The sequence below is a fragment of the Pleurodeles waltl genome, chromosome 8 (assembly GCF_031143425.1).
Source record: "Pleurodeles waltl isolate 20211129_DDA chromosome 8, aPleWal1.hap1.20221129, whole genome shotgun sequence".
Lineage (NCBI taxonomy): Eukaryota > Metazoa > Chordata > Amphibia > Caudata > Salamandridae > Pleurodeles > Pleurodeles waltl.
The window spans coordinates 166,690,569-166,717,622 of record NC_090447.1 but is presented as its reverse complement, the minus strand read 5'-3'; the positions used below and the strand labels follow the sequence as shown (position 1 = coordinate 166,717,622).

Here is a 27,054-nt window from a genome sequence, read left to right as displayed (position 1 = left end):
CCTCCTTACCCAGGCACCATACCAACTGCATTTGCTGGGAAAATAATTCTTGTTTCTCTATTCACTCTTTCTCTCTCCATGAGTCTTCTTCCTCCCTTGTGTCCTGAAGCAGTATATCAGGCATAGCGTTAGAGTTAGAATGCGAGGAGGGAGAGAGAGAATGTATTATCAGTATGAGTAAAAGGACTACACATGAGGGACTGAGAAGACAGATTGAGAGGAGTAAGCAGTGTGTGAGTGACAGCAAGAACAATATGAGATCTGTGTGGTTTATTTAAAAGAGTATGAGTTACATGTGAGGGTTAGGGGTGTGAGGGTTGCTAAGACTATAAGGAGTGTGTATATGGGTCTACCTGAGTGACTAATGTTAACCTGAGCATGAATGAGGTTTCTGCTGTCAGTGGATGCCTTTGCCTAGCAGAGAAGTGTGAGTGTGATTGCAAGGAGTGTGAGGAGAGTGAGTGAGGGCTGTGAATGAGAGTCATTAAGAGATACAGAGGAGTGTGGCAATGTGGCTATCCTTTCATAAAATCGATTAATTCTGGATACGATGTTGGCTTTTTTGGTGAAGTAGGCTATCCCTGAAATAAGAGAGGCCCAACTCCCAGCTGTAATTTTAAATAATAAAAGGCAACATTTGTAAACACTGACGTATTTGCCCTTTCAAAGGACATACAAAGTACACAAAACACAGAACAGGATGGTTAAGCTGTTTTACTGAAAAATGTACCCCCCAAAGCAACAGATATGTGGTATGTAAAATATTGCTAGATGTTTTAGGCATTTTATATTTTGGTCACTATTAATAAGGAGCAGGACATGGATTTCTTTTCAAATTTACATTTCTACACTGGGATAATGCTATTACATTTTAAACACATTTGGAATGTCTTGTTAAAGTGTTTACTGGTTTATGTTATGTAGGCCTCAGCTAGGCCTTAAAGTCATCTTGTTTAGAAATGGAAGACTTCTCCTGCATGTTCACTGTTTCTTATTTCTGTAGCATGCAACCAAGAGGAGCTATGTATGTTCATTTCCATTGAAGCTGTTCTTGCTGTTCTCGAAGAAAACTTTCCAACATGGACACAGTAATGTTGCCTTTTCCAAGGCCCTTCTGCTAGCTTACTATTCTGCATTCATTCACAATAGCGTTCTGTTGTTTTTGTACCTAGTGTATCTGGATTCCTAATATCTCCAGATGACTTAGCATAGAGTGGGTAGAATCAATATTCATATATACGGGCAGTGCTTAGATGCTAAGGCAATGTGACGTTAAACAGAATTGTGCTCTCATTTGCTGGAAGTATATTTCTTTTTGCTCACACCATAATGAGTTTGCAGAAATTGATGCTTTCCCATGGAAGAAAACTATATAAAAACCCTTAAATTTCGATGTGAACCATTAGCTATTCTGATGCTATTTTAGGAGTTGTCCAATTTCCTAATTTGGTACTTATTTTTATTTTTAATTTTGGTCCTTATCAAGTAATTCTCAATTTACTGAGTGCCTTCAGCGCAATAGCTCCATGCATTGCATTTACAATTTCTGTACCACACCTTTAGAATTTCTGTGCTAAATGATTTACATTTCTATCCTGACCTAGAACTCAATTATTGAATCTGTCCTTACTTGAGTATATTTTTGATATATTACCAGGTGCCTTGTCTCAGGCACGCATTTCCGCATGAAACTGAGTTTCAACACCATCTCCAAATTTATCCACCTTTGGGTGTGCTGTTGAGGTAATATTTTGAGATATACAATTTAAGGGTTCTCTCCACCACCAATGTTTTGGCACCAGAGGATGGTTGTAAGGTATGAGCACTTTCTGATTTAAGGATTTCATTTCTGCCCTGTTCTTTTTGTGGACTTTCCTTAATGATTTTTGATGATTGATTACTTGCAGAGTTCTTGTCTTGTAGAGCTGTTTTGGGGCAAAGAAGACTGCAAGTATAAATAGAGCAGAATGATTCTTGAGATTGAGGGCCTCATTTACAAGAATCTGATGCATCAGCATTGATGCGTCAGATTTCTTGCACTCCTCGCACATCCCCTGATGACGCCACGGATGCAGTGTATTAACAATACAGAGCTCCATGACACACATTTTCACAGATGCATCAGAAATTCTGATGCATCTGTTAGCGCTAAACTCATGCATTGCTGGAGTAGCATCGTTAAACTGACACAACCCCAGTAATGAGAGGAGTCTCCCATAGGGCAAAACCCTGCATCAATTTTACGCCTTCTGATTGCAGTGAAGTCGCAGGATGATGTAAAATGTTATAAGTTTCACTGCATCAGTTCTGTGTGGCTTTACTGGTGGGAATGGCTGTCCTGCATACATTATACCTGGTGTAGGTCAAATGTGACGCAGGGCTTTACAAACTGCCGCATTGGGCACAGTGCATCAGTTTATGATTTGGAGCAGTGTAGTGTGCTGCTAGTGCCGCTGCTGTGTCAAAATAAAATCATGTAGCAGTGGCGTAAAGGGCTTGTAAATGAAACCCTAAGAATATTCTGAAGTATTATTCAAGTATTGTGGTTTGTGTTGTGTAATGGATTGTTATGCTGAATGTGATGTTTTTAGATATGCAATGCTGATTCTTGGTTCAATTGCTGGTTTGTTCACTGTGGTTTTAATGTATTTGATGTAGTTGTCTTATTTTTGATTTGTGTTGAAGCTTTGATTTATTATTGGTTGATTTGGTAATCAGGTTCCCAGAAATCCAAGATCTCTAAGTATTATTGTTGAACTTGCCTCCAGAAAAGGTAGTGCCGCTTTCACACAGAGGGTTTTCTAAGTAAATGAGTTTTCTTTTCCAGGGATCCTATGTCTAATTAGGTTGGTGTTATTTGCTCATTGGTGCAGAGGTGTGATGACATAGCCACTGGACACTAGTCTACCTTATTGTGAATTGAGTTTTGACAAGTGCAGTGGAGATACTAGGCTTCTTTTTATTGTTTGCGAGATTCATTTTGTTCTTACTTATTGATTTTCTTCTATTTAAGTTACACAGACAATTTTTATTTTGTTTATTATGTGGGTTCATTGAAAACGGTTAAACAGTTGTGTTTCCATTCTTGGGAAAAATGTGCTGAGATTGATTAATCATCCAAGGAATCAGGCTGGGATTTGTGAGACATTACCACAGTTGAACTGTTAATGCTTTTTTGCTGTGAAAGTCGCACTGTGAATGGTTGACCTGCGGCATTGCCGGCTGGAGAGGATAGTTGTTTGCTTACTTCTTTTGTGAATTTTTTTAACAATTTTGCATGAAAATAATAGCTGCTGTGTTAAAAAAGCCTACAGCCCCTAGCGTACCTGCTGTAGAGGGACAAAAAAGTACCTGCAGAGGGTTATCTTGCTTTGATGAATATTGGACTCTTTCCAAGTATCTGGATTCACGAGTTACATTGCAATTTCCTTTAGAGTGTACTTCTAACATTAGAAAGCTATATTTCTCAAGGCACACAATGAAGTGAGAAAGCCATTACCTAGACCCACACAATCTGAGGCATTAAAAAAATAGGATCAAATGGCATGGAGAAGGAAAGAAAATGAAAAAGCAGGTGTGGGGTCATTTACACACATGGTTTGAAAGCAAGTGGGATAATCAGGAAAGAATCTGGATAGAAGATATATTAGAAGGAGTGAGAGTTTTCCCTGCAATAATTAAAGAAAGGTCAGACAAAAGGAAAGTTGATGAGACAGAGGGAATCAGAGTCTAGTAGTGTGAGGAGGATAACCTTTTAAATTATCTTTTTAATTCCAGACCTCTTCCACCTCAATGAACGACTCACCTTCTACACGCTGAACCGACAGCACCGCTCTGCCGACCTCGAACTTGCCACCTTTCCACGCATCCACAGGACTACAACCGGTGGCAGATCATTCTCCTACCTCGCCGCCAAGACCTGGAACACCCTCCCCATCCACTTATGGCAGACCAAGGACCTGCTGACCTTCAGGCGACACCTCAAGACCTGGCTGTTTGAGCAGTAGCATCTCCCCCTCCCCCCCCAAGCACCTTGAGACCCTCGCGGATGAGTAGCACGCTCTACAAATGTACTGATTGATTGATTGATTCCACATACAGATGGTATGCAGAGACAGGTGCAGGTCTCCACAGTACTTGGTATGGGAGCAGCAGGAGAGGATAGTGTACAGGCAAAGGGAATGACAACACTTGTAGTAGTGAGTGCATCAGCAATTGCCCTACCCAGGAATAGATCGATAACTTTGCCAAGCACTAGCAAAAACACTGCAATTGTCTCTCTAGTTTCTGATGACGTCACTGTTCCTGCTGAGGCGTCTAAAGAGATTGAAATTAAGAAGGGGCTTTTGAAAATTGACTTAATTTGCAGAAATTTGGGAAGGGAAAGTTTAATTCCATAGACTGACTTCTTATGATGTGGAATAATTGAGATATTTGATCAGAGAAGCAACAAGAAATAAAGCAAATGGTAATGAGAGGCATATGGAGATTTATAGAAAACATAGTGAAGAAGATGTTAGCAATAAACAAATTGTTAATCAGGTAACGGGAGATGTTCCAGTTAAACTAAGACCAATGGAGAGCACTCATTGGTTCATATTATGTGTTTCAAGCCCTGTTAATCTATTGATTAAGAACTTGCTTTGCAAGATGAACTGTGTTGTTTGTTGTAAACTGGGTGGTGTTACAATTGAAGCTCAAGATGAGTACACAGTGTTTAAAACCAAATCACTGGATTTAAGAGTTCAGCTGTTCCCAGTTCTTACAAAAGATGACCTGCCTCTGCATTTAAGACATACATTCAAAGAAGATGTTTGGTCTTCACAGGTAAAAGAAAGGATTGATACAAAGTGCAAAGACTGTCAGTTTTTCCTGAGACTAGGTATAACAGATATTTAAAAGAAGCAGAAGAGGGAATTAAGCCAGTTAAAGAAAGAATGATAGAACAAGGCATTCTGGGAGAGGTGTTTTGCAACTTTCCAATAATGGGCATTAAATAAACTGAGTGTTAAATGTGCAAGATTGGAGGATAATAGTGATTTCATGTTGTCCAGTGGTACCATATCCTGCTGTATTATTGTTCCAGATTCCTGCAGACACAGAATGGTATACAGTCATTGATTTATGCCAAGATTTCTTCTTCATTCCCCTTTGTACATTTCAGTTTTTAAAAAAAAGTTTTTGTTTGGGGTATACTGAAAGTTCTTCAATTTTCAGTGAGATCCTAAGCAAAGATTCAGAGTATCTACAGTTGCCCTGTAACTCAGTCCTGGTGCAATATATTATCATGACCCGCAAGTGGCATCAAAGACAAAAGAAGATACAATTGCACTTGTGAATCACCTTGCTGATAGTGGTCACGGGGTTCTACTTTACGAATATTCCAGATGAAGAAATAGAGACTATGGAATGAAAAAAGAAAGTTGAAGTTTGATTTTGATTTTTGATTAATATTTTAAAAAGAAAAAAAATAAGATTTTTTTCTGGAATCTAATTTTTGACTTCTGAATTTTGTTCTAATTTTTTGTTTTGCTCTCAATAGAAATGGCATGCAGCAGATGCTGTAAAAATTATACCATGGTCTCACTGGTAATGACAGTCTTAGGGCCTGATTTAGATTTTGGCAGACTGTTTACTCCACCACAAGGGTGACGGGTATCCCATCCGCCGCAATATAAATTACATTATTAGGATTTTCATTTTGGTGGATAGGATATCTGTCAACGTTGTGATGTAGTAACCCATCCACCGAAATCTAAATCAGCCCCTTAATTGGTGTACTGTTTTGCCTTATTTCTCCCATAAGATATTTCTCCACAAAGGTTGAACTAACTACTATACATATTAGTGTTGAGTTTAATACATTGATGCATCGTGAAAGCTTAGTTAGTAGATTCAATAATGCTATTTAGGGGGTTTAAAAAGAGTATGGTGTTTACTGTTCTCTCTTCTGCATATGAAGGTGTAAAATATCTACAGATACATGTCTCATAAGGGTTACCTTAAACTGTTTTTGTTAGTATATTTAATAAACAGAATTTCAATTTGTCATTGGATCTCAACTTTTCGTTGAAGAATCTTCCTGATTCTGAAAATGCTTGAAATAGGGTATCCTATAGTAAATATTTGAATAAAATTGCACAAACTAACAATGATATAAACTAGTATTTTGAGTGATAAGAGGAAAGTCAACATTTCAAGAGATTGGAAAGATCAGAAAAAAATCGGAGAGCAGATAAATGCTAAAGAAGAATTTAGGTTTTCCAATTTGCAGGCAAGATTGAGAATTGAAGGGTGCCCACAACAACAAGCCTCAGGGGGTGAAAATATGTGCCAAGTTATGTCAATTGAGCTGACATTAGATGCAAAATGGCTCCTATTATCATTGTCGGTAGAGGGAACCTGGACTGCACTTCAGAAAACGTGGTAGCGATTGGCTGCAGGAATGGCCAAGAGAAACATTGCAAGGGCTTGGGGGAGTACTGACCCACCTCGACTTACAGACTGGAAGTTAGACTTAGAATGGTGCCAACGACCTGAAATGTAAATCTATCAAAGCTGCGGCTGCCATAAGAAATTGGAGAAGGTGTGGGGAGCATAGCAGACATATAGAAGGATGTGATGGGGGGGGGATACAACCCCCTGAGATATTAAGATACCATACACCATTGAGGAACAGATATTGTGCATAATTTCAATGCTGGCTGTAAAAGTGCCCTTATCAGCTATGTTAACTGCCTAAAGCTGACTGTTACGGTTGGTACTACTGCCACAAGTGTTATAAAATATGTAACAAGCATGTTTGTATGGCCCGCATTATGAGCACAGTTTTGGAAATAATAAAATTATTTTTTTCTTTTAATTTGAGACTAGAGTATGAGAGAAAGGGTGAATTGTGTATCGTGCTTTGCAAAGCTACAAGAGTTAGGTCAATTGAATTTGTGGCTGAGAGTGACTGTGAAAAAAATTATGTTGTTGGTGGTGATTTTCTGTGTTAACGGAGACCCAATGTTGGCAGGAATTTTTTATGTGTGTGATAAGACTACTTATTTCATCCTACCTCATAATTGGGTGGGTTCCTGCTATTTGGATTTAGTATTTCCTAGACTCTATTATGTGAATGGGATGAATGTGTGGTTTGGGGAGATTGTATTAGATGTATTAGAAGCTATGATTCCATGTATTGGAGTGACTGCAAATAATGTAAAAACTAGATTATCTACACATGTGGATAGTCTTGCTTCTAATAATGCCATAACACGAATTCTGAATTAATACTGAGGTAATTTCTATGCGAACAATGATAATGCAAAACCAGTTAGCACTAGATATCCTTCATGCAAAGGAAGGTGTGGTTGCAGGGTTTTGAAGACAAATCCCGATATCAGTAGGGCTATTAATGCTTATGTCTATAATGTCACTAACATTTTCAGTGAAGTCCAAGCTTTGGAAGAAGATTTACTGTGGGAAGCAATAGGTTCCTGTGTTAGTGAGATAGGAAAGGGGTTTAGTAAAGTTGGTGAATGATTGATAGTTTGAGTTAGGAAGGTGGTATGCTCAATACAATATTTCCCCTCTGAAATCATTGTGTTGATTTGCGTAATTGTCCTGTTTCTTTAGCTCATTTTGTCTGAGTTGATATTTCTAAATTGTGATTGTAAAGAGAAAAGAGGACCATCTAAGAGAGTGCAAGACAAAACTGACACGGACAGAGATCAAGTGTATAATCAACTAGAGCTGTTGGAAGAATTGAATATCAAGAAGCAGAAAGTGATGCAGGGTGCATTATCAATGTTAAATCAATTGTGGGATTTGAGTGTTTATAGAATAATCAAAGGAGAACTTTTGTTAGAGTTTTTGTGCAATTTATATCTTTGTGAATTCATAATAACAAGCAGAACATGGATTCACCTTTGAAATTGCTTGTATACACTGACATGATTCTATTGCATTTGAAATATTTTTGCTGTGTCGTGGGAAAGCTGTACTTTTCTGGCTTATGTTAACTAAGTCTCACTTAGGCCTCAATGCCATTTTGTGTAAAAAATGGAAGTCTCCTCCTGCATGTCTAATGGCCATTATTTCTAACATATGTCTTTTATATTGGTGAGAGTTGTAACAAAAGGCCTGATGAGTTTCCACAATGTGACAATGATCATTTAAGGCTCTGTTAAAAAAGAACATTACATGTAATACAGTAATATAAGTAATATACTGTACCTTATTCTTTGGTTCAAGCTCCTCTTCAACAAATGGTTGTTGATGCAACCGTGCTGTAATTATTAGGATTATTAGTAACTGGCTGAAAAAAGGTACTACAATGTTTTATATTCATCTTATGTCAAATCTGCATTTATTTCTTGAAATGTATGTCATAAATTTTAACTTATTTAATTTTAATCAAATTAATACATACTGAAATTAATGCCTAGTAATTATGTTCTTGAATTTAATTTCAAGTGGGCACAGTAAAATAAATGAAATTCTGGGTTTGCATTTTCTTATTTTTGCAAGCTTTTTCCACATATCCTGACATATGATGTCTTTCAAATAACTATTGTGTAGTTCAAAAACCGTTTTGGGATTTTTTCAATTAATGTGCACAATTTATTTTTCATAGAGATGCAAAGAGAAAGAAGTCTTATCAAGGAAGAATTATATAAATACTTAACCCTCTTATGTCAGTATGTCTAATTTCCAAACTCATGGAAACTTTATTTCAAATTGTGAAAGTAAATACTATGTGTTGCCACTCCTGTGTTGTCGTCAACAGCAGCAAAACAGTGGCCAGCAAAGAACAGACTGCAACAGGGACAACAGATTTCACCAACTATAACCACAACTTGGATTCAGCAGTAACAGTTCAGAGCAAATCAGAGATAACAGCAGTGTCCATAGCTGTAACCACAGAAAAGGCAACATCTGCTACCACAGCACAGACAACACCATCAAGTAGCTGCCAGAAAACCAGAAGCCAAAGCAACAACATCAACAGCTGTAATTATTTCTGGGACAACATCAGCAACAATAATTGCCTCAGCTCCAGCAATCACTGCTGCTGTATCAGCAGGGAACACATCTGTGACCACAGTTAGCATCACATTTTGGCCCATGTTAGCTGTTACAACTGCAGGAACCACAATATTGCCCCTGCCACAATGACCACAACAGCAAAAGCAAACAAAGCTGCATCAATAACAGCATCAACATTTATAAGCATAGCATGGACCAAAGCAGTGACCTCAAATGTAAAAACAGCAAGGACCACAACAGTAAACACTACTGCCTAAAAACAAGATCAGTAGTAGTGATAACAGGTGGCAGCACAGCAGGTACAACAGCAATATCCAGAAAAGCCACTACAGCAAAGATCAGAGCAAGTGCCTAAAGCTGACTGTTACGGTTGGTACTACTGCCACAAGTGTTATACAATATGTAACAAGCATGTTTGTATGGCCCGCATTATGAGCACAGTTTTGGAAATAATAAAATGAGGTTTTTTTCTTTTAATTTGAGACTGGAGTATGAGAGAAAGGGTGAATTGTGTAATGTGCTTTGCAAAGCTACAAGAGTTAGGTCAATTGAATTTGTGGCTGAGAGTGACTGTGAAAAAAATTATGTTGTTGGTGGTGATTTTCTGGTTAACGGAGACCCATTATTGACAGGAATTTATTATGTGTGTGATAAGACTACTTATTTCATCCTACCTCATAATTGGGTGGGTTCCTGCTATTTGGATTTAGTATTTCCTAGACTCTATTATGTGAATGGGATGAATGTGTGGTTTGGGGGAGATAGTATTAGATGTATTAGAAGCTATGATTCCATGTATTGGAGTGATTACAATTTATGTAAAAATTAGATTATCTACGCATGTGGATAGTCTAGCTTCTAATAATGCCAGAACACTAATTCTGAATTAATACTGAGGTAATTGCTATGCGAACAATGATAATGCAAAACGACTTAGCACTAGATATCCTTCTTGCAAAGGATTACAAGGATTACAGTGTCACCCAGTGTTGCCTCCACTGCAACAACAACAGTATTAAATCTAGCTACTACTACAATAAGGACAAGACCAGCAACAGCAGTGCCACATCCACAGTTTCCTGTCAGCCACTCATGTTGCAAGCACAACAGGGAACACAGGAGTGGTGACAGCTTCCACCAGAGCCATCCCCACAGCAGAAAACACAGTTGCAAACATAATTGCTACCATAACAGGGACAACAGCAGCAGCTGTATATGTAACCACAGCAAAGACTAAAGCAGCAACTACAGGAGAATAAGAGTAGGAACCAGAGCTGTAACTACAGTGGTGACTACAATAGTACCAATATCTTCCATCAAAGCAGGGTCCAAAGCATCAACAACAGCTGTCACATGGAAAAGAGTAGCGTCTACAGTCACCACCATGGTAGGGATGACAACAGCAAAAGTTACTAGGAACAGAGAGATCAAAGTAGCAATGAGTCCTATAACAATAGAAAGGATCATGTAACCGACCACAGATGCTATCATAGTGGCAGCATTTATCAGCAAGTTAGGGACCACAATAGTGGTCACAGTTGTAACTGCTACAGCAACAACATCTTCCAAAAAATAGAAACAACAGCTTCTACAGAAGGCACCACTTAAACATCATTAGATTCACCACTACAAACAAAACTACTTCCACAGCCACACACAGCAGCAGCTAGAACACATCAGGGTCCACAGTAGCAAACACAGGTGTAACAACAACAAGATTATTTTGTAACTACAGTTGTCATCACAGCACAGACCAAAGCAGTAACCACAATTGTAACCACAGGAGAAACAACAGCATTAACCCTTGTTGTGACATGCCAGCAACAATAGCTATTCCATGGAAGAGATCACATCAGAAAACACAGCTGTGGCTACAACCACTACCACAGTACGTGTAACAGTAATTACAAGCACAGCAACGACCACAGAGTTGATGACAGCTTTCACCAAAGCAGGGCGCACAGTATCAAATACAAGTGTCACCATGGCAGGTATATCCAGATTTATACATTTGTAATAACAAAAAGGCCACAGCAAATACTATGCAAGTGACAAGAGCAGCAACAGCAACTTTCAGAGTAGCAGGGACACAGAAGCAACCACATCTACTAGCATGGCAGGGACCATAGCACAATAACAGCTGTTACAAATGTATGGACTATAGCAAGAGCCACAGCTATAACATCAACAGAGACAGCAGCATCAACCACATCTGTCACCATAGTGACCATAGTAGAGACAACAGCAGCAACACTGTTATGCAGATTTGTAGAGCACACTTTCACCCCGGAAGGTATCCTGGCACTGAGCATGTGTTAGTTTTGTCACACCTATGGGCATGTGGGACTACTGAAAAAGCCAGGTCTTTAGCTTCTTGTTGAAATATCCACAGGTGCTTCAAATGATCACAGCAGTGACTAGAGGAATGATCACAAGTGCAACATTTACAGAAATAACAAGAGCACAACAGCTGTCAGCAAAACAAGGACAGCTAGATTGACCACAATTGAAACCACATCAGTGACTACAGCTGTCAGATCAGCAGCTTAGTCACACCATAACGTTGAATTTTTCACTGATTTAGCAGATTCAGCATATCTCCAGTTCATTTTGGATCTTGTGTGGTGTAACAAATGCTAAAAAACTAATTAAGATCAACATTCCAATTAGTCTAATGTTAAAGAAGATTATAAAGGAATATATAAGGAAGGAGAGCATGTCAGGACAAATTAGAAAGGGAAAATCCGAAACCATACCTGCAATCATAATTTCCTCAACAAGCTAATGAGACTCTTTCAGAAGTCAGTTCACGTCTACGCATTGCAAACAAGTGTTATGTGTAAAAGTCGCTTGTATATGTACAGTAATGATAAGAAATGTGATATTGTTGGTGATTGACAAAATGTTGTGTATGGAATGCTCACATTTTAAAAAGTAATAGGAAGTAATATGAATCTTATTGTAAGAATGCCTTATAATGAAATAAAAACTTTATGACAGATGGAATGAATAATAGATAAAATTCCATAAGAGCTCATGCAAGCCTCTTCAAAACATATGTGCTTTTGAATATTCTAGATGGGACCTAATTTGGTTTCAGCTACGGATGACTCATGAGTGCCCTCTGTCAAAATTAAAGATCCGCATTGGAAAATGTTGTAATAAGCTGTGATTTTCTACTAATTTAAATGAATCCTTATGATACATATGGCTGAAAATAAACAGATAATATAACTGTCAAAAAATGATGCAGCCTAAATATATGTGGGTAGAGCGTTCTTGTCTGAAATCAAACAATAGGGAACCATTTTCACCATATGGCTATCCAAATTATACAGTTTACGCACAGTGGCAAGACCTAAAGTGTATTTTTGACCCTAAAGACCCACATTACTATACTACTTTCTATTTTCTTTTTCCATTCTTCTTTTTCTTAAATATATATCAGCTTTGACACTTCTAGCCCTACGCAACATAAGTAGTTTCATAAGCAATGAATTCATTAAATGTGATTTTCTTTCCACTATGTGGATGAGTGACACAACATGTTTGGATTATAATGTTCCACAATTTAAGCACATGTGCTTGCCATTAGCTTGACTGGTGTCATTGTATTAATAGTGATCTTTTTTTCAGTAACCATATCTTTAATGTTTCTTGACTGCTGGTTTGAAAATAGTGTTCTTTTTAAAAAAAAAATTGAAATCAAACTTTAGTTTTAACATTGTCCTATGCTTATCAATTGCTTTTCTGAAATTTCTGTTGGAAGTTAAAGATTTAGATACAAAAACAATAAGTTATTGGTCTATTTTGTTTACTGGATGTGAGAAAGTTACTGGATGTGAGAAAGTTCAAGCTAGTTATTGGACAGATATGCTCCTTTACTTCACTAATAACTTTTTCTGGGTATTCTCTTTCATGAAATTCTTCACATAATTCCTTTTTTTTCTTTATAGTTAAAAGTTATTTTCTTTATAGTTAATGTTTTGTAAATAAAGCACACTTGTGTGACATTATGGGGCTCTTCTTGACAACGCTGTGTATATATTTGATTGGCAGTTTTTGCAGAAGCAAGGATCCTTTTGATTTTTAAAAATAAGTTACCCAGTCCCACCTAGGGCACCCACACCTACTAAAGTTGTTGGGGCTGTAGGGCATAGCTGTTGTGCTGAGCAGGAGCTCACACAGTCATATCTGCTCTCTCCCCCTACTCTCCCACCCACACTGTCCTGTGCAAGCAGCAAGAGTGTGAAAGTCTTCTTCCCATGGCAAGCACTGCACCCTGGGGAGATGTAACTGCCTGTTGGTTTCCCTATCCCAGGGAATGGTGTCCCCTGGACTCTTACACTGCCAAAGGCCTCCCTTCTGCCTTCTTTGTCCTAGAACTCTATTAATTGTATTTGGCCCTGGGGGATAGGGGCTGTGGGGCAAAAAGTGAGGTTGAGAAGAGGGTACCACCCATGCTCCCTTCAAGAAAATGTGCACTGCATCAAAATTAGGGCCCTACCTACGCTAGGGGTAACTTGAAAATTAGCAGTGAAGTCCCACACGTTCCATTTCTTGAGGTTTAAAAGACGCTGAAGGGCACATTTTTCCAGATTCATGTCTTGGTCCCCAGTGGGCCGATTTTCAAGATTTTGCTTCTAAGGGTAAGCCACCGTAAGCATTTTCAATGGCACATTTTCTAAAGGCACACTTTGAGGGAGCTACTTTTACTGGCTCCTGTGCCAGTCTACTCCCCTCCTGCTCTTGCTGTTCCTCTCCTGCTGGTGAGGGCAGCCCCTCTGCTACCAGCCAGCAGGACACCCTCCTGTCCTCACTCCCAAACCCTAGAGACTCCTTACAGTCTTGCAGGGCTCTTGGAGTGGCAGTGGAGTCCATATCGTCCCCCTATTCATCCTCAGGGGTATAAAGCAGAAAGCACCACTGGCTCTGGAGAGATCCATCTACTCCTGGGGGTACGTTGCAGACAGACTTCTTAACAAGCATCAGGTGGCTTCTCCTTCTAGTTATCCATGATTCTGTAGTGCCACCTTCCAGGTCCATGTTCTTCTTAACTGTCTTTCTCTTGTGCAGGGGTTTGAAAGTAATTGTGGAAAGTTCTAGATGCCCGGAACCCATGGCCTATTTCAGGATGCCACATTATTCCTTCACCACAATACCAACCCTTCGGCGCAACATTCTGAGACAATGGACAAGCTCTTTTTTCCCTGCACAGAGTTTATTTGCCTGCCCAGAGGTGTGACCATGGAAATGGCCAGCCCTACCTCTGTGGTCTCTCTAAACCGGCTCTGGGATAGCTCCCCCTCCCAGTGAGATTCGAGCCAGCCTGACTAAAAGGATAATAGATGGGTGTATGAAAGTGAGTTATTGGTTGGGATAGGTTGAAAATCCACTCAAGCAACAACCACAATCCTTGTCAGGGTGAACCATAAAAGTCATTATATTAACCTGAACTTAATTATGTGATAACTTGGCAAGAAAGCAGTCAGGCTTAACTCAGAGGCAATGTGTAAAGCATTTATGCAATGCCCAAACAGTAGTAAAGTGAAACACAACACAAGAAAAGTCTGAAACCAATTTAGAAACATAGAATACATTTTAATAAATAAAACAACACCAAAATGAACAAAATCCAATTAGTAGAACCAGAGATCTTTATGTCAATTATTTTAGTGATAATAATGCCACAAGGTTCATAGTGCAATTTGGGAATATCTGGTAGTGCAAGACCCGGTCTATGTCACAAGTTCAGGCTGACTGCAATGGAGTGCAGGTAGGATAAAGGGACCAGATTCATCCTGCTGAAAATTTACCTTCTCAGTTTGGGAGTGAAGAGTTCCATTTGTGCAGGAAGATGCTGCGAGGAGGAGGCTTTTGGTGAAAAGAGCAGGTCGAGCTTCATGGACCATCATTGCTGTCATGTAAAGATCTGATAATTGCTTGAACTTTGTGTTGGTTGATCATCGCAGGCAGTCACTGTCAGGACTTGTACTGCAGGATGTTGTGGGCACTCGCTGTCAGCATGAACAGCCAGTCCCACTGGAACTTCCCATTGGCGATTGTCACAGACAGCAGAGTTTTGGCACAAACAAGCACCCTTATGCTCGCAAAAAGCCCAAACTTCATGATTTTCATTTTTTACTTCAGGAGGAGTTCTCACGGATTCCAACCAAAGGTCAAGCACCAGAGGAGCACCTCTTGGGAGTCAGGACTCACTCCAGCAGAGGCCATTCAGGTCCAGTTGGTACAGGTCAGCTAGGCTGTTACGGGGGGACCTCTGGAAGTTTGTTGTGTTCCTGTAGCTCACAGGGAAAGTCTGCTAACTGACCTTTAGAGTCAGTATGGACAGCCTGGCATCATGGGAAGCAGGACTATTGTTCCTTCTTCAGACATCAAGGCAGTCCTTCAATAAGCACAGTCCTTTTTGTGAATCTTCCACATGTCCAGGAGTGTTCTGAAGAGTTCTGAAGGTCCCATGTTTAAATCTGGTGCCAGTCTTTGTGTGGGGAAATTTCCTGACCTGCCACCCAAACTGGTTCTTGAGTGGCACGTGAAGTGGTACTGGAGTCCAGATCTTCCCCCAACTCACCCTCAGGGGTCATAAAGGGGAAAGCACCTCTGCAGCTGGAGAGACCCATCTATCCCAAGGGTAAGCTGCAGACAGAGTTCCTAACCAGCATCAGATGGATTCTCCTTCCAGTTATCCATGATTCTGCAGTGCCACCTTCGAGGTTCCTGGTCTTCTTAACTATCTCTCTCTTTTGCATGGGTTTTAAGTAATGGTGGAAAGATATAGGTATCAGGATCCCATGGCCAATTGCTCAAACTTTGTGTTGGTTGATCATCGCAAGTAGTCGCTGTCAGGTTTTGTGCTGTCAGTTGCTGTGGACAGTCACTGTTAGCATGACGAGCCAGCCACCCCAGAGCTTTGCATTAGTGGTCGTCAGTTGATCAGTTGTTTCCCTTCTCCTGGCTGCAAACTGTCTAGGGTGACAAAAGGCACGGCAGGCTTGGTGTCATGTTCCTTTGTGTGTGCTACAGGCAGGGTCCTCTGAAATGTAGTGAGTGCATGGGGCAGCTCCTCACCGCTGGAGAGTTGATTATTGGTAACGGCAGGTAGGTACCTACACTTTGAAATAGGCCCCAAAGCCCCACTATGTCCAGTCAAGGTCTCAGTAAATTAATCCTTCCTCAACCCTTGGGTGCTTGGCCAACGAGCAGTTAGGCTTAACTTAGGAGATAGGTGACTTGGCAAATACTCTGGTTCTCTACCACCTATCAGCTGCCTCTCCCACTAGACACTTCAGGCTCCACTAGATACTGGTGTAACTTCTCTGAGATACAATTAGTCAAGATGAGCTCATTCATGAGTAAATTGCACAGCCCCTCATAAGTATTCACTTTGTTACCTTGTATCCAGCTTTAATTTAGGAGTCTCCAAAGTCAACCAAAGACTGGGTATTGACCTTCTGGGTGTCCCTAAATGTCATCCTATACTGCTCTGGGGTGAGACCAAACTTCTGGGTGAGACATTTCTTCATATTGGGATAGGACTCTGTTTCATCCTCCCCTAGGGTCAGGAGCCTATCCCTCCCAGATACTGGGATCAGTTCCCATAAAAGTAACCCCAGTACTGAGGCCTAACTTTCCTTACTCTGAGAGCCCTGTCAAAGGTTGACAGTCACTTGCCAATGTCACCTCCCTTTTGATAGTTAGGAACAATCCCCTTGGGTAGTCTGGGGCAAAACCCACCATCCCTGAACACCTTAAACTCTTTTTCGCTGACATCATCTCTCTGCTCTCCTCTTGCTCACTTCTTCTTCTCCAGGGCCAACTTCTCTGCCTCTAAAGCTATGTGGGCTAACTGGGCCTCAAGTTCCCTCTCACTGAGAACCAGTTCTGCTTCTTCTTGGGTGTTTACTACGGACCGGCCCCTCCCACTAGCTCTGGACTGGGCCCTGATCTCTGAAGTTAGAGAGAAGTGAGAATCATCCTCCTCCTGGAGGTTGGAGAGGACATCTTCTCCCTCACCTTCTATCTCTGGAGCTTTCTCTGTTTCCACCACCACTGCTCAAGCTTCAAGAGACCTAACTATCGCCACCTTCCTAAGGTTATTAGCAGCAGGTAACTCCCTCTTTCCGCACAACACCCTAATCTCAGCTACAGTGAATGGGGGTAGGCTACCCCGATCAAGCTTCATGGGATGCCTATTTTTGGGTTACTTAAAACTTTGGTACCAATTGATCAGAACAATTTAGAAAAATAAATAAAAAAGTAATAAAAATAATTATTCCCAATTTGAAAAATAATTTTTTTTTTGCTCTCAGTCAATTTGGAGGATTTTTATTTTGCTTCACTTAAACACTGTAGGATGATGTCAAACACAAGTACTGGATCCCACTATTGCACACCAAAAATGTTGGACAGTGGATTATTGGTAAGGGCAGGTAGATACCTACACTTAGCAATTGGCCACAAATGCCCACTAGGTCCTGTCAGGGTCTCAGTAAATTAATCTTACTCAACATTTGGTAGCTTTGCCCACAAGCAGATAGGCTTAACTTAGAAGACAGGTGTGTAAAACATTTAATATCAAGAAAAAAGTAATTAAGTAAAACACAACACACACTAAAAATCCAACCCCAAATTATAAAAAATAAACAATTTTTATCTCTAAAATGACACCAAAATGACAAAAATCCAATGTAGGGAACTAGTGAAATGAGTTTATAAAGATTAAATTAACAAAATGCTTTCCAGCACCTAAAAACTAAAAGCACCCACTGCGGACATCTGGTCACCCTCCACGGGGCAAAGTCGAAAGTTGATGCCGACCGTGATAAAGCCCTGCTCCGGAACACTGAGTGGGAGGCCTCGGTCAAAGTCTTACCTTCACACTTAAAAACGTTTCTAGAACTTTTCTTCCTCGATTTCGTGTGGTCTTCCTCACAAAGCCGATTTTTATGCAACGTTGTTAGACTGCCTTTCTGCCAACCCTCTGTCTAATCCTGGAAGTCTGGAGCTCTTGAGCTTTCTGTGGGACAGCCCTAAAATTCAGGCCAGGTCGCGGTCGGAGGTAGCTGACTTAACTCTCGATGTCAGGTCGGTCCACTTATGGAGCTTTTTTTAAAAGTTGCTCCAAACTTCACCAGACTTCTGGATCATCTATCAGAAGTCCTTTTTGGGTTCTTGAAATGTCCACACACTTGACCAAAGGTTCCAGACGCTCTGAGTTGCTCCTTGGAAGTTAGGACTACAGTTCCTAGAATGCACCTGGTCAGAATCCTCAAATGGCCACTGGACGGTGTTCAGCTGGGCTCTTCTTGCAAGTCTTGGTGCAGAGGACTCTGTTCACCTTCTTTGTATCCGTAGCTCTGCACCTGTAGCTCTGAGGTGCTTTTTGGTAGTTGGGACTACAGTTCCCAGAATACACCTGGTCCGAGCCCTGAAATGGCCACTGGACACTGGTCAACTGGGCTTTTCTTGCAGGACTTGATGCAGGGGACTCTGGTCAGCTCCTTTGTACCTGTAGCTTACAGGTAGTCCACGCCTGGAGTTATAAAAACAAGGCAAAGTCCTTTTCTTGGCAAAGCCCAAAGTGTACAGCTGATGCAGTCCTTGTTAGTGCAGTTTTTCAGGTGCAGGCCAGGGGTTCAGCAGGGTAGTCCTTCTTCGCCAGTATCTTTTTCCAGCAGGGATCTCAATTGTGGGGCAGCTCTGTCATATTTGTCCTTACTCCTGGGGTTGGAAGCATGGAGGTACTCCAGTCCAATGGGATGCAGGCCACCACCCTCTGGGATGACCACTTCCTGTGAAGTGTGGTAAGAATCACTCCCAGAAAGCAACATTCTCTGAAAATCCAAGATGGCAAAAATTAACCCTTGAAGGTTAGATCTGGCTGAGTTCACCCATGGATGCGACTAAGACTCCCTTAACACACCCTTTCCATCCATCCCCTCTCCTAATCTAATCAGTGGGGACTCCCATTTGTCTGGGGGAGCAGGAAATGGGGGAGGTCCAGCTTCTGTTCCAGGTGGCTTTCCCTCCTTTGAAGACCAGTTTGTCTACTCTTCCCCCATCCTGCTCTGCCATCTGCTGCAGCAGCTCTCCGCGCACCAGATGTTTCCTTTGTCTCAGCCCAGGCATCTTCACACCTCATTAAGTTTGCCTGGTTCATGCTGCCAGAGGCTGACTAATCCGAAAAGGGCACTAAAGGCCTGAATTTGGTAACTTTCAGAAAGAGTCCTAAAACTCCTTCCCTATGCTAGTTATATTGAATTCAACATTGGCAACTTGTTGGATTTATCATAACATTTAATTTGGTTTCAAGCTTGATATATTTAGCTCATCTCTATTGGAAATAAGACTTTATTGATTTAAAATAAAGTTCCCCAATGTTAGCTGATGGAGCCCACTGATTACAATGGGTAAAAATTACATTGACTGTTTACCCTCACCAGGTCTTATAAAACATCTTTTATAAGGTCTCTGCTTATATTTACACTGCACCCAACACTTGGGGCACCTAGGGCAAACCTTAGGGGTGACCTATATGCATAAATAAGATAGTTTAAGACTTTGAAAGAACTTTTAATTCCACATTCGAATCTGAGGTTAATTGTAACTTAAAAGTAGCCAGCAAGGCAGGCCTGCCTTTACAATTACCCTGGACACCACAGCAGTGCATCAACAGGTGCACTAACTATACTGTTGTCCCTAAACCTACATGCCCTACCATGTACTAGGGACTTATACATAGATTGTTAGAGCCAATTATCATTAGGCCTAATTGGCATATACCATTTTAAACACAGCTCTGGCCATGGGACCGGTTAGCACTGCCCAGGGCACAGTCAGAGGCAGAAAACATCAGGGTCAGCTAAAAATGGGGCTGAAAAGTGAGGGGGATTCTTCAATTACCCAAGTTATCCCACACTCCCCAGCCATCCGGTCAGGAAGCCCTCCTCCCCTTCCTTCCTTCCTTTGTTTTACTGTCTAAAAGCAGTACATAAACCCCAAGAGAAGAGCCATTTACAGACAGGTGACGCGGCAAACTGGCAGAAAGGCATAATGGGCTTGGATAAGAAAATCCCAACTTTCTAAAAGTGGCATTTTCAGATTTGTAACTGAAAATCCAACTTCACCTTTAAAGAGGGTTTTAAATGACCATTAATTTGAGTGTAAACATGTTATCTCTATCTGCTCCCAACCTGGAGTCAGCACTTATTAAATGTAATAGGTTAACTCAGTGTTGGGCTATGGGAAAGGTAAGCCTTACAGCAGTGAAAAACAACATCAGGGGTTTTTCATTGCCAGGACATGTAAAACTTAAACAGACATGTCCCACTTTTAAATATCATGCATCCTGCCTATGAGCTTTTAAGGTCTACAATAGGAGTGACTTATAAAAAAGAAAGTTTAGTCCTGGCAAAAGCTCTCCCACATGGTTCTAATTCACTTTTTAGAATAGAACAAAGATGGATTTTTAAATTGGAAACATCACTGCGGGAACTTAACGACGATATCCCCTGGACCACTCTCTCACCTTTAGATACATTCTGTTGCACTAACTTCATTTTTATATTGATTATTTTTATTCTGGTTAACAACCATTCAGTCACCTTCGATTGGCCCTCCATACCTGTGTTAATTCCGATAGACTTTGGGATTGTTTATGGGCCCTGATAGGATTCATTCATTATGACCTTGACGTAAAAATCTACATAATGGAGATATATGCCGCTCTGGATTTGATTTAATCCATTGATAACATAGTGTTGTACAGAGACGAGCTACCGTCTTTCAATCTGAATCGGGATGCTCTTTTTGAAACAATTTGTTTCCTATGGAACTTTAGGTTCTCTTTACTTTAAATTCTGTGATTAATAGCCCCCGGCTTTTACCTGCAACGAGGAGGCGTTTTGTATTGCTTTCGATTGAATTGTTCTTTTTCTACCTACACGTGAGTCCGTCTTCACTGCCGATGGCAGTGTTAGCCGAGAGTTACTTCCGGGTAACACAGACCGGGTAAATAAAAACCCGGACCTACACCGCGCTCGTGTTTTTATGGACGCACGCCAGTGGGTAGGTGTATTAGCCTACTTTTGAAGAAACGGAAGTAAGTTCCCATATAACCTCAGTTTCTCTGTCTTGATGAACACTCGTGTGACTCGGTTGTGGGCAACTGTTTATTCCGCCCGTGACCGTTCGACTCTAAGCTAATTGTCTATCTTTCCACTCGGTATAAGAGAGTTCTTTTCCTTTTACATTAATTAACACTGGTTAAGTTCTCCTTACTGTCGATATTTGACTGAATGTTGATAATTGTGTATGACAATATCCATAGAACTATATGTGATTATCTTTTATATATGAGTGAAGTTCTGAGGGTGTTATACACCTTTTATGAACTGAATGCTGGGTTTCCTAGTTTGTACGGCTGTATCATGTCTGAATTAATTAACAGTTTTTTCTTGTCTAGAATTACCAGACATGTTGTGTTGTGAGTTAAGAATCTTATAAACTCATGATGTCTTTATTCTCTATCCATTGGGATCGATGAATATTAATTCCCAGAATTTTAGTTTCTTGTTCTGGCGAGTGATCCTTTTGAGCTCTATCCTGACCTTGGGGATGGTAAGCTAGTTTTTTCATTTATATCCACACAAGTGTGTCACCTTGATCACTTCTTTCTCACAGGCGCACCTATTTTATCATTGTATTTACATTGTGCTTTATTCTGATCATGGTTTCTCCATTTGCATTCATTTAGGGTGACCTTTTTGAGTTACTAAATAGGACTAAGTAAGTGACTTTGTTCTTTCTACATATTGTTTGATTAGAAATTTTGGAGAAGGTTTTTGTCCTGATGAAGCGTCGCTGGATCCGGCTGGACCATCTAGACGCGAAACATGTAAACTTGTGTTAGTGAGGTACCACAAGTGGTGTTATCCTCTCTTTTTTTAAGTGAGAGTAGGTGAGCATAATTAATCACGTTACTCCTTATTTTTGTTTTTAATCTTGGTTGCCATCACATTTATTACTGATTAAAACCATGAATTATCTCTGTTGACGGTAAACCAATTTTAACGTTCCATTCTCTCCAACATTTGCTCGGGTACCTAAAATTGGGTATCCCATTGACAATTATTCGATTTTTCATAGCTACTATTTGAGCAAAGTGGTTAAGAGCACCCCTTCAGGGGAGCCCGCCAGGCACTGCAGTACCAGCCTGACAAGGAGCTTTCCCAATGATGATGCCAAGCATCCATTGTGATGCATGAGGGTTCTTGCTCCTGAATGATTTGGTTCGCCTGTGTGAATCTTCCGTGTGCTTGGAACAGTGTACCAATTTTTGTATTATGGTTCTATTGGGAGGCTGTACACTGGACCAGTAATCTCCCGGTCCCTCTTCCCTTATTTTTCTTCTTCATGTACAGTAGCTTTACTGTGGGACCTTCACTTTGAACATTGAATTCACATCTGACCCACGAGAAGTTCCAGGGCTTAAGTTTTGATGATGACATGGTATCAGCCATACTACAGACACCTTCCATCCTTGGCAACGATGGATCCTCACCATCTGGCAGTCTCAAGGAAGACTGGAATAAACTCTCCACCCTCAAACGTGAATTGATCAAGACAGTCATGCATGGGACCATCATGACTGAATACTTACGTGCAAATATAGCACCTAATGGCTTGTTAGTATCTAATATACCAAGGATTTTCCTACAAGATTTAGCTTTTAGGAAAGATTGGGCACAAATTGCTTGGAAGTGTACCAGAGATTGGTTGATACTGATTATCAACACTTCCAAACGCATTGCAGATTCCATTTCCATACAAATCAGTGCTATTGAAAACACTATAAAAACCACGGTGACACTAACATCCTTTAAAAGTCGTCTTACAGAAATCAATGCAGAATTAAACGAAACAAAGGAGTTTCTTACTCAGCAAAAAATTACTAAACTTCAAAAAGATATCATCAAGTTTAGCAGGGAGAAGGTTTATCCTTATATCAAAGAAGACTATGACATCGATACCCAGTCACGTTCTTCTGATGAATCCACAGGCTCATACAAAAAACCACGTCAATATAATAGAGGATCATCATCAGATGGCTGGAGTTCGGATGATAACACACCACAACCCTATTATAATTATTCTCCCTATCCTATGAATCAACCAATACCTTGGCAACCCCCTTTCCCGTTCCTCCAACCTCGCCCCTTCATGCCATATACGCCTTTTTTAGGCCGCGGCCGGGGCAGAGGGAGAGGCAGAAGAAGAGGAAGAGGCAGACAGGTCCAATGGTCCAAGGAAGAACCCCAAATGTTGACGAGGAGCCACACAAAGAATTCCACACCCAGAACCTAGTGGTGAATTTGTCCCATAGAGATCTCTCAACTGACGAGACTAATGTCCTCAATAGGGGTTTGGGCTTTGTCCCCACTCCTAATGAAGACTTCTTCCGCCTACACATTGAATTAGCTCAACTCTTTCAAAAAATTCGACTTCACATGTTTTTCAAAGACAAACCAGTGGGACCAGCATGTGACACCAGTCTAAAAAAACCTTCCCCTTTTTACCACCGACAACGTCAATGCCTAGCGAAATATTGACATTTGAAAAAGCAGTATTAACAGTTGTCTCGCACCTACGTCCCAAACATTCTTATATCAACATTCCTAAGCGAGAAAAACAGGCACCAAACCAGTTATCTAGTGACCCAAATATTGTGATCAAACAAGCCGACAAAGGTGGAGCTATTGTGGTGATGGACACAGCGGAGTACAGACGTGAGTGCCTACGCCTTTTGAGTGACACCACATACTACACGAGGATTGTCAGAGATCCCACAGATAGACTACAAATCCAAATCAGAAGCCTGTTGGAAGAAGCAAAAAGCAATTTGTGGATCTCCTCCAAGGAAGCAGAATTCCTGGATACAACACATCCAAGAATACCGTACTTTTATTGCTTACCAAAAATTCATAAGGGTATTCAACCCCCCCCGGACGACCAATCGTATCAGGGATTGGCTCCGTCTTAGAACCACTATCAATCTTCTGCGACCATTTCCTCCAGCCTCTTGTAACACAATCCTCTACTTATCTACAAGACACCAAGGATGTCCTCAATTTAATCGAATCTGTTAACTTGAGCACGGAAGTACAGGCGTTAGTTACCCTAGATGTGGAAGCGCTCTACACGAATATCCCTCAAGCTGCTACCCTAAGAGTAGTAGAATCGGCATTACGGAATGATTCTCCCATCACTACCACACCTATAACCTTTATCATGCAATGTGCCACGTTGGCTTTAACAGAGAATTACTTTCTGTTTGAAGAACAATTTTTTCATCACACTAGAGGCACATCTATGGGGAGCACTTTTGCTCCAAGCCTAGCCTGCCTTTATATGTATGATTTTGAGAAGAAATACATTCTAGCATCAACAAACCCTTTTGAAAAAGATATTAGTCTATGGAAACGTTACATAGATGATATCTTGATCATTTGGCAAGGACCACTATCACTAACGGAGGAATTTATCACCTGGATCAATACCCTTGACCCATACTTAAAATTTACAGCTTCAGTTTCCTCCACTCAATTGCCCTTTTTGGATCTGATGATTACCATCAACAATGGCTCATTAAACACCACGACTTATCAAAAACCAACCAACCGTAACAGTCTCCTTCTATATGAAAGTCACCATCCGAAAGCTCTTAGAGACAATTTAGCAGTGGATCAATTTCTTTGGTTGAGACGCAACTGTAGCTCCATACGTGAGTTTGACAAACAAGCAGATATTTTACAAACCAAACTCCGTGACAGACATTATCCGACTAAGACGATAAATACAGCCCATAAGAGAGCAAAAAATAATCACAGGGATTGCCTGTTGGCCAAAAATGAAAAAATCCCCCAGACATGCATAACCTGTGTAACAACATTTACCCCTTTGTCCAACATCATTAAAAAGGTGATTAATAAACGTTGGCCTATTTTGGAAAGTGGCGGTGGTGTTATGCCAAGACCCATGTTTGCCTTCAAGCGTACTTCTAACATAAAAGATGTAGTGGTCCACACACGTCCACAAGCCCGGGATATCCCAACACAAAAAACCTTGTGGGATCGCCCGCCCGTAGTAGGCCATTTTCCTTGTGGCAATTGTAACGTATGCCCCTTGACCAGTAAAGTCACATTTATAGACCTAGACCCAATTGGAAGGTGGTTTTTAAAGAAACACACGAACTGCAATTCCAAAAACTGTATCTACATGATCACTTGTCCTTGCGGTTTACGTTATGTGGGGATGACCACACGACCAGTTAAGATCCGTATAAACGAACATAGAAGCAACATTAGATGTCGGAGAGTGACCACAAAATTGAGCTCCCATTTTTTGGACGCTACGCATTCGCCAGACGACCTTAAATGGGTGGTCCTAGAAGTCCCAAAAACTCTCCCACATGGTTCTAATTCACTTTTTAGAATAGAATAAAGATGGATTTTTAAATTGGGAACATCACTGCGGGAACTCAACGACGATATCCCCTGGACCACTCTCTCACCTTAAGATACATTCTGTTGCACTAACTTCATTTTTATATTGATTATTTTTATTCTGGTTAACAACCATTCAGTCACCTTCGATTGGCCCTCCATACCTGTGTTAATTCCGATAGACTTTGGGATTGTTTATGGGCCCTGATAGGATTCATTCATTATGACCTTGACGTAAAAATCTACATAATAGAGATATATGCCGCTCTGGATTTGATTTAATCCAGTGATAACATAGTGTTGTACAGAGACGAGCTACCGTCTTTCAATCTGAATCGGGATGCTCTTTTTGAAACAATTTGTTTCCTATGGAACTTTAGGTTCTCTTTACTTTAAATTCTGTGATTAATAGCCCCCGGCTTTTACCTGTAACGAGGAGGCGTTTTGTATTGCTTTCGATTGAATTGTTCTTTTTCTACCTACACGTGAGTCCGTCTTCACTGCCGATGGCAGTGTTAGCCGAGAGTTACTTCTGGGTAACAGAGACCGGGTAAATAAAAACCCGGACCTACACCGCGCTCGTGTTTTTATGGGCGCACGCCGGTGGGTAGGTGTATTAGCCTACTTTTTAAGAAACGGATGTAAGTTCCCATATAACCTCAGTTTCTCTGTCTTGATGAACACTCGTGTGACTCGGTTGTGGGCAACTGTTTATTCCGCCCGTGACCGTTCGACTCTAAGCTAATTGTCTATCTTTCCACTCGGTATAAGAGAGTTCTTTTCCTTTTACATTAATTAACACTGGTTAAGTTCTCCTTACTGTCGATATTTGACTGAATGTTGATAATTGTGTATGACAATATCCATAGAACTATATGTGATTATCTTTTATATATGAGTGAAGTTCTGAGGGTGTTATACACCTTTTATGAACTGAATGCTGGGTTTCCTAGTTTGTACGGCTGTATCATGTCTGAATTAATTAACTGTTTTTTCATGTCTAGAATTACCAGACATGTTGTGTTGTGAGTTAAGAATCTTATAAACTCATGATGTCTTTATTCTCTATCCATTGGGATCGATGAATATTAATTCCCAGAATTTTAGTTTCTTGTTCTGGCGAGTGATCCTTTTGAGCTCTATCCTGACCTTGGGGATGGTAAGCTCGTTTTTTCATTTATATCCACACGAGTGTGTCACCTTGATCAGTTTTTTCTCACAGGCGCACCTTTTTTTATCATTGTATTTACATTGTGCTTTATTCTGATCATGGTTTCTCTATTTGCATTCATTTAGGGTGACCTTTTTGAGTTACTAAATAGGACTAAGTAAGTGACTTTGTTCTTTCAACATATTGTTTGATTAGAAATTTTGGAGAAGGTTTTTGTCCTGATGAAGCGTCGCTGGATCCGGCTGGACCATCTAGACGCGAAACATGTAGACTTGTGTTAGTGAGGTACCACAAGTGGTGTTATCCTCTCTTTTTTTAAGTGAGAGT

The 27,054-nt window shown here is 40.6% G+C and overlaps 1 protein-coding gene across 1 annotated transcript in view; it reads right to left on the bottom strand.

Moving 5' to 3' along the window:
- LOC138249505 (cyclic nucleotide-binding domain-containing protein 2-like) overlaps nt 1-27,054 on the bottom strand; it is a 611,285-nt gene that overhangs the window by 130,265 nt on the left and 453,966 nt on the right. Inside the window, exon 12 of the mRNA XM_069203460.1 lies at nt 8,221-8,273. Within this exon, the coding sequence (XP_069059561.1) occupies nt 8,221-8,273 (53 nt within the window). The remainder of the gene's footprint in view (nt 1-8,220; nt 8,274-27,054) is intronic.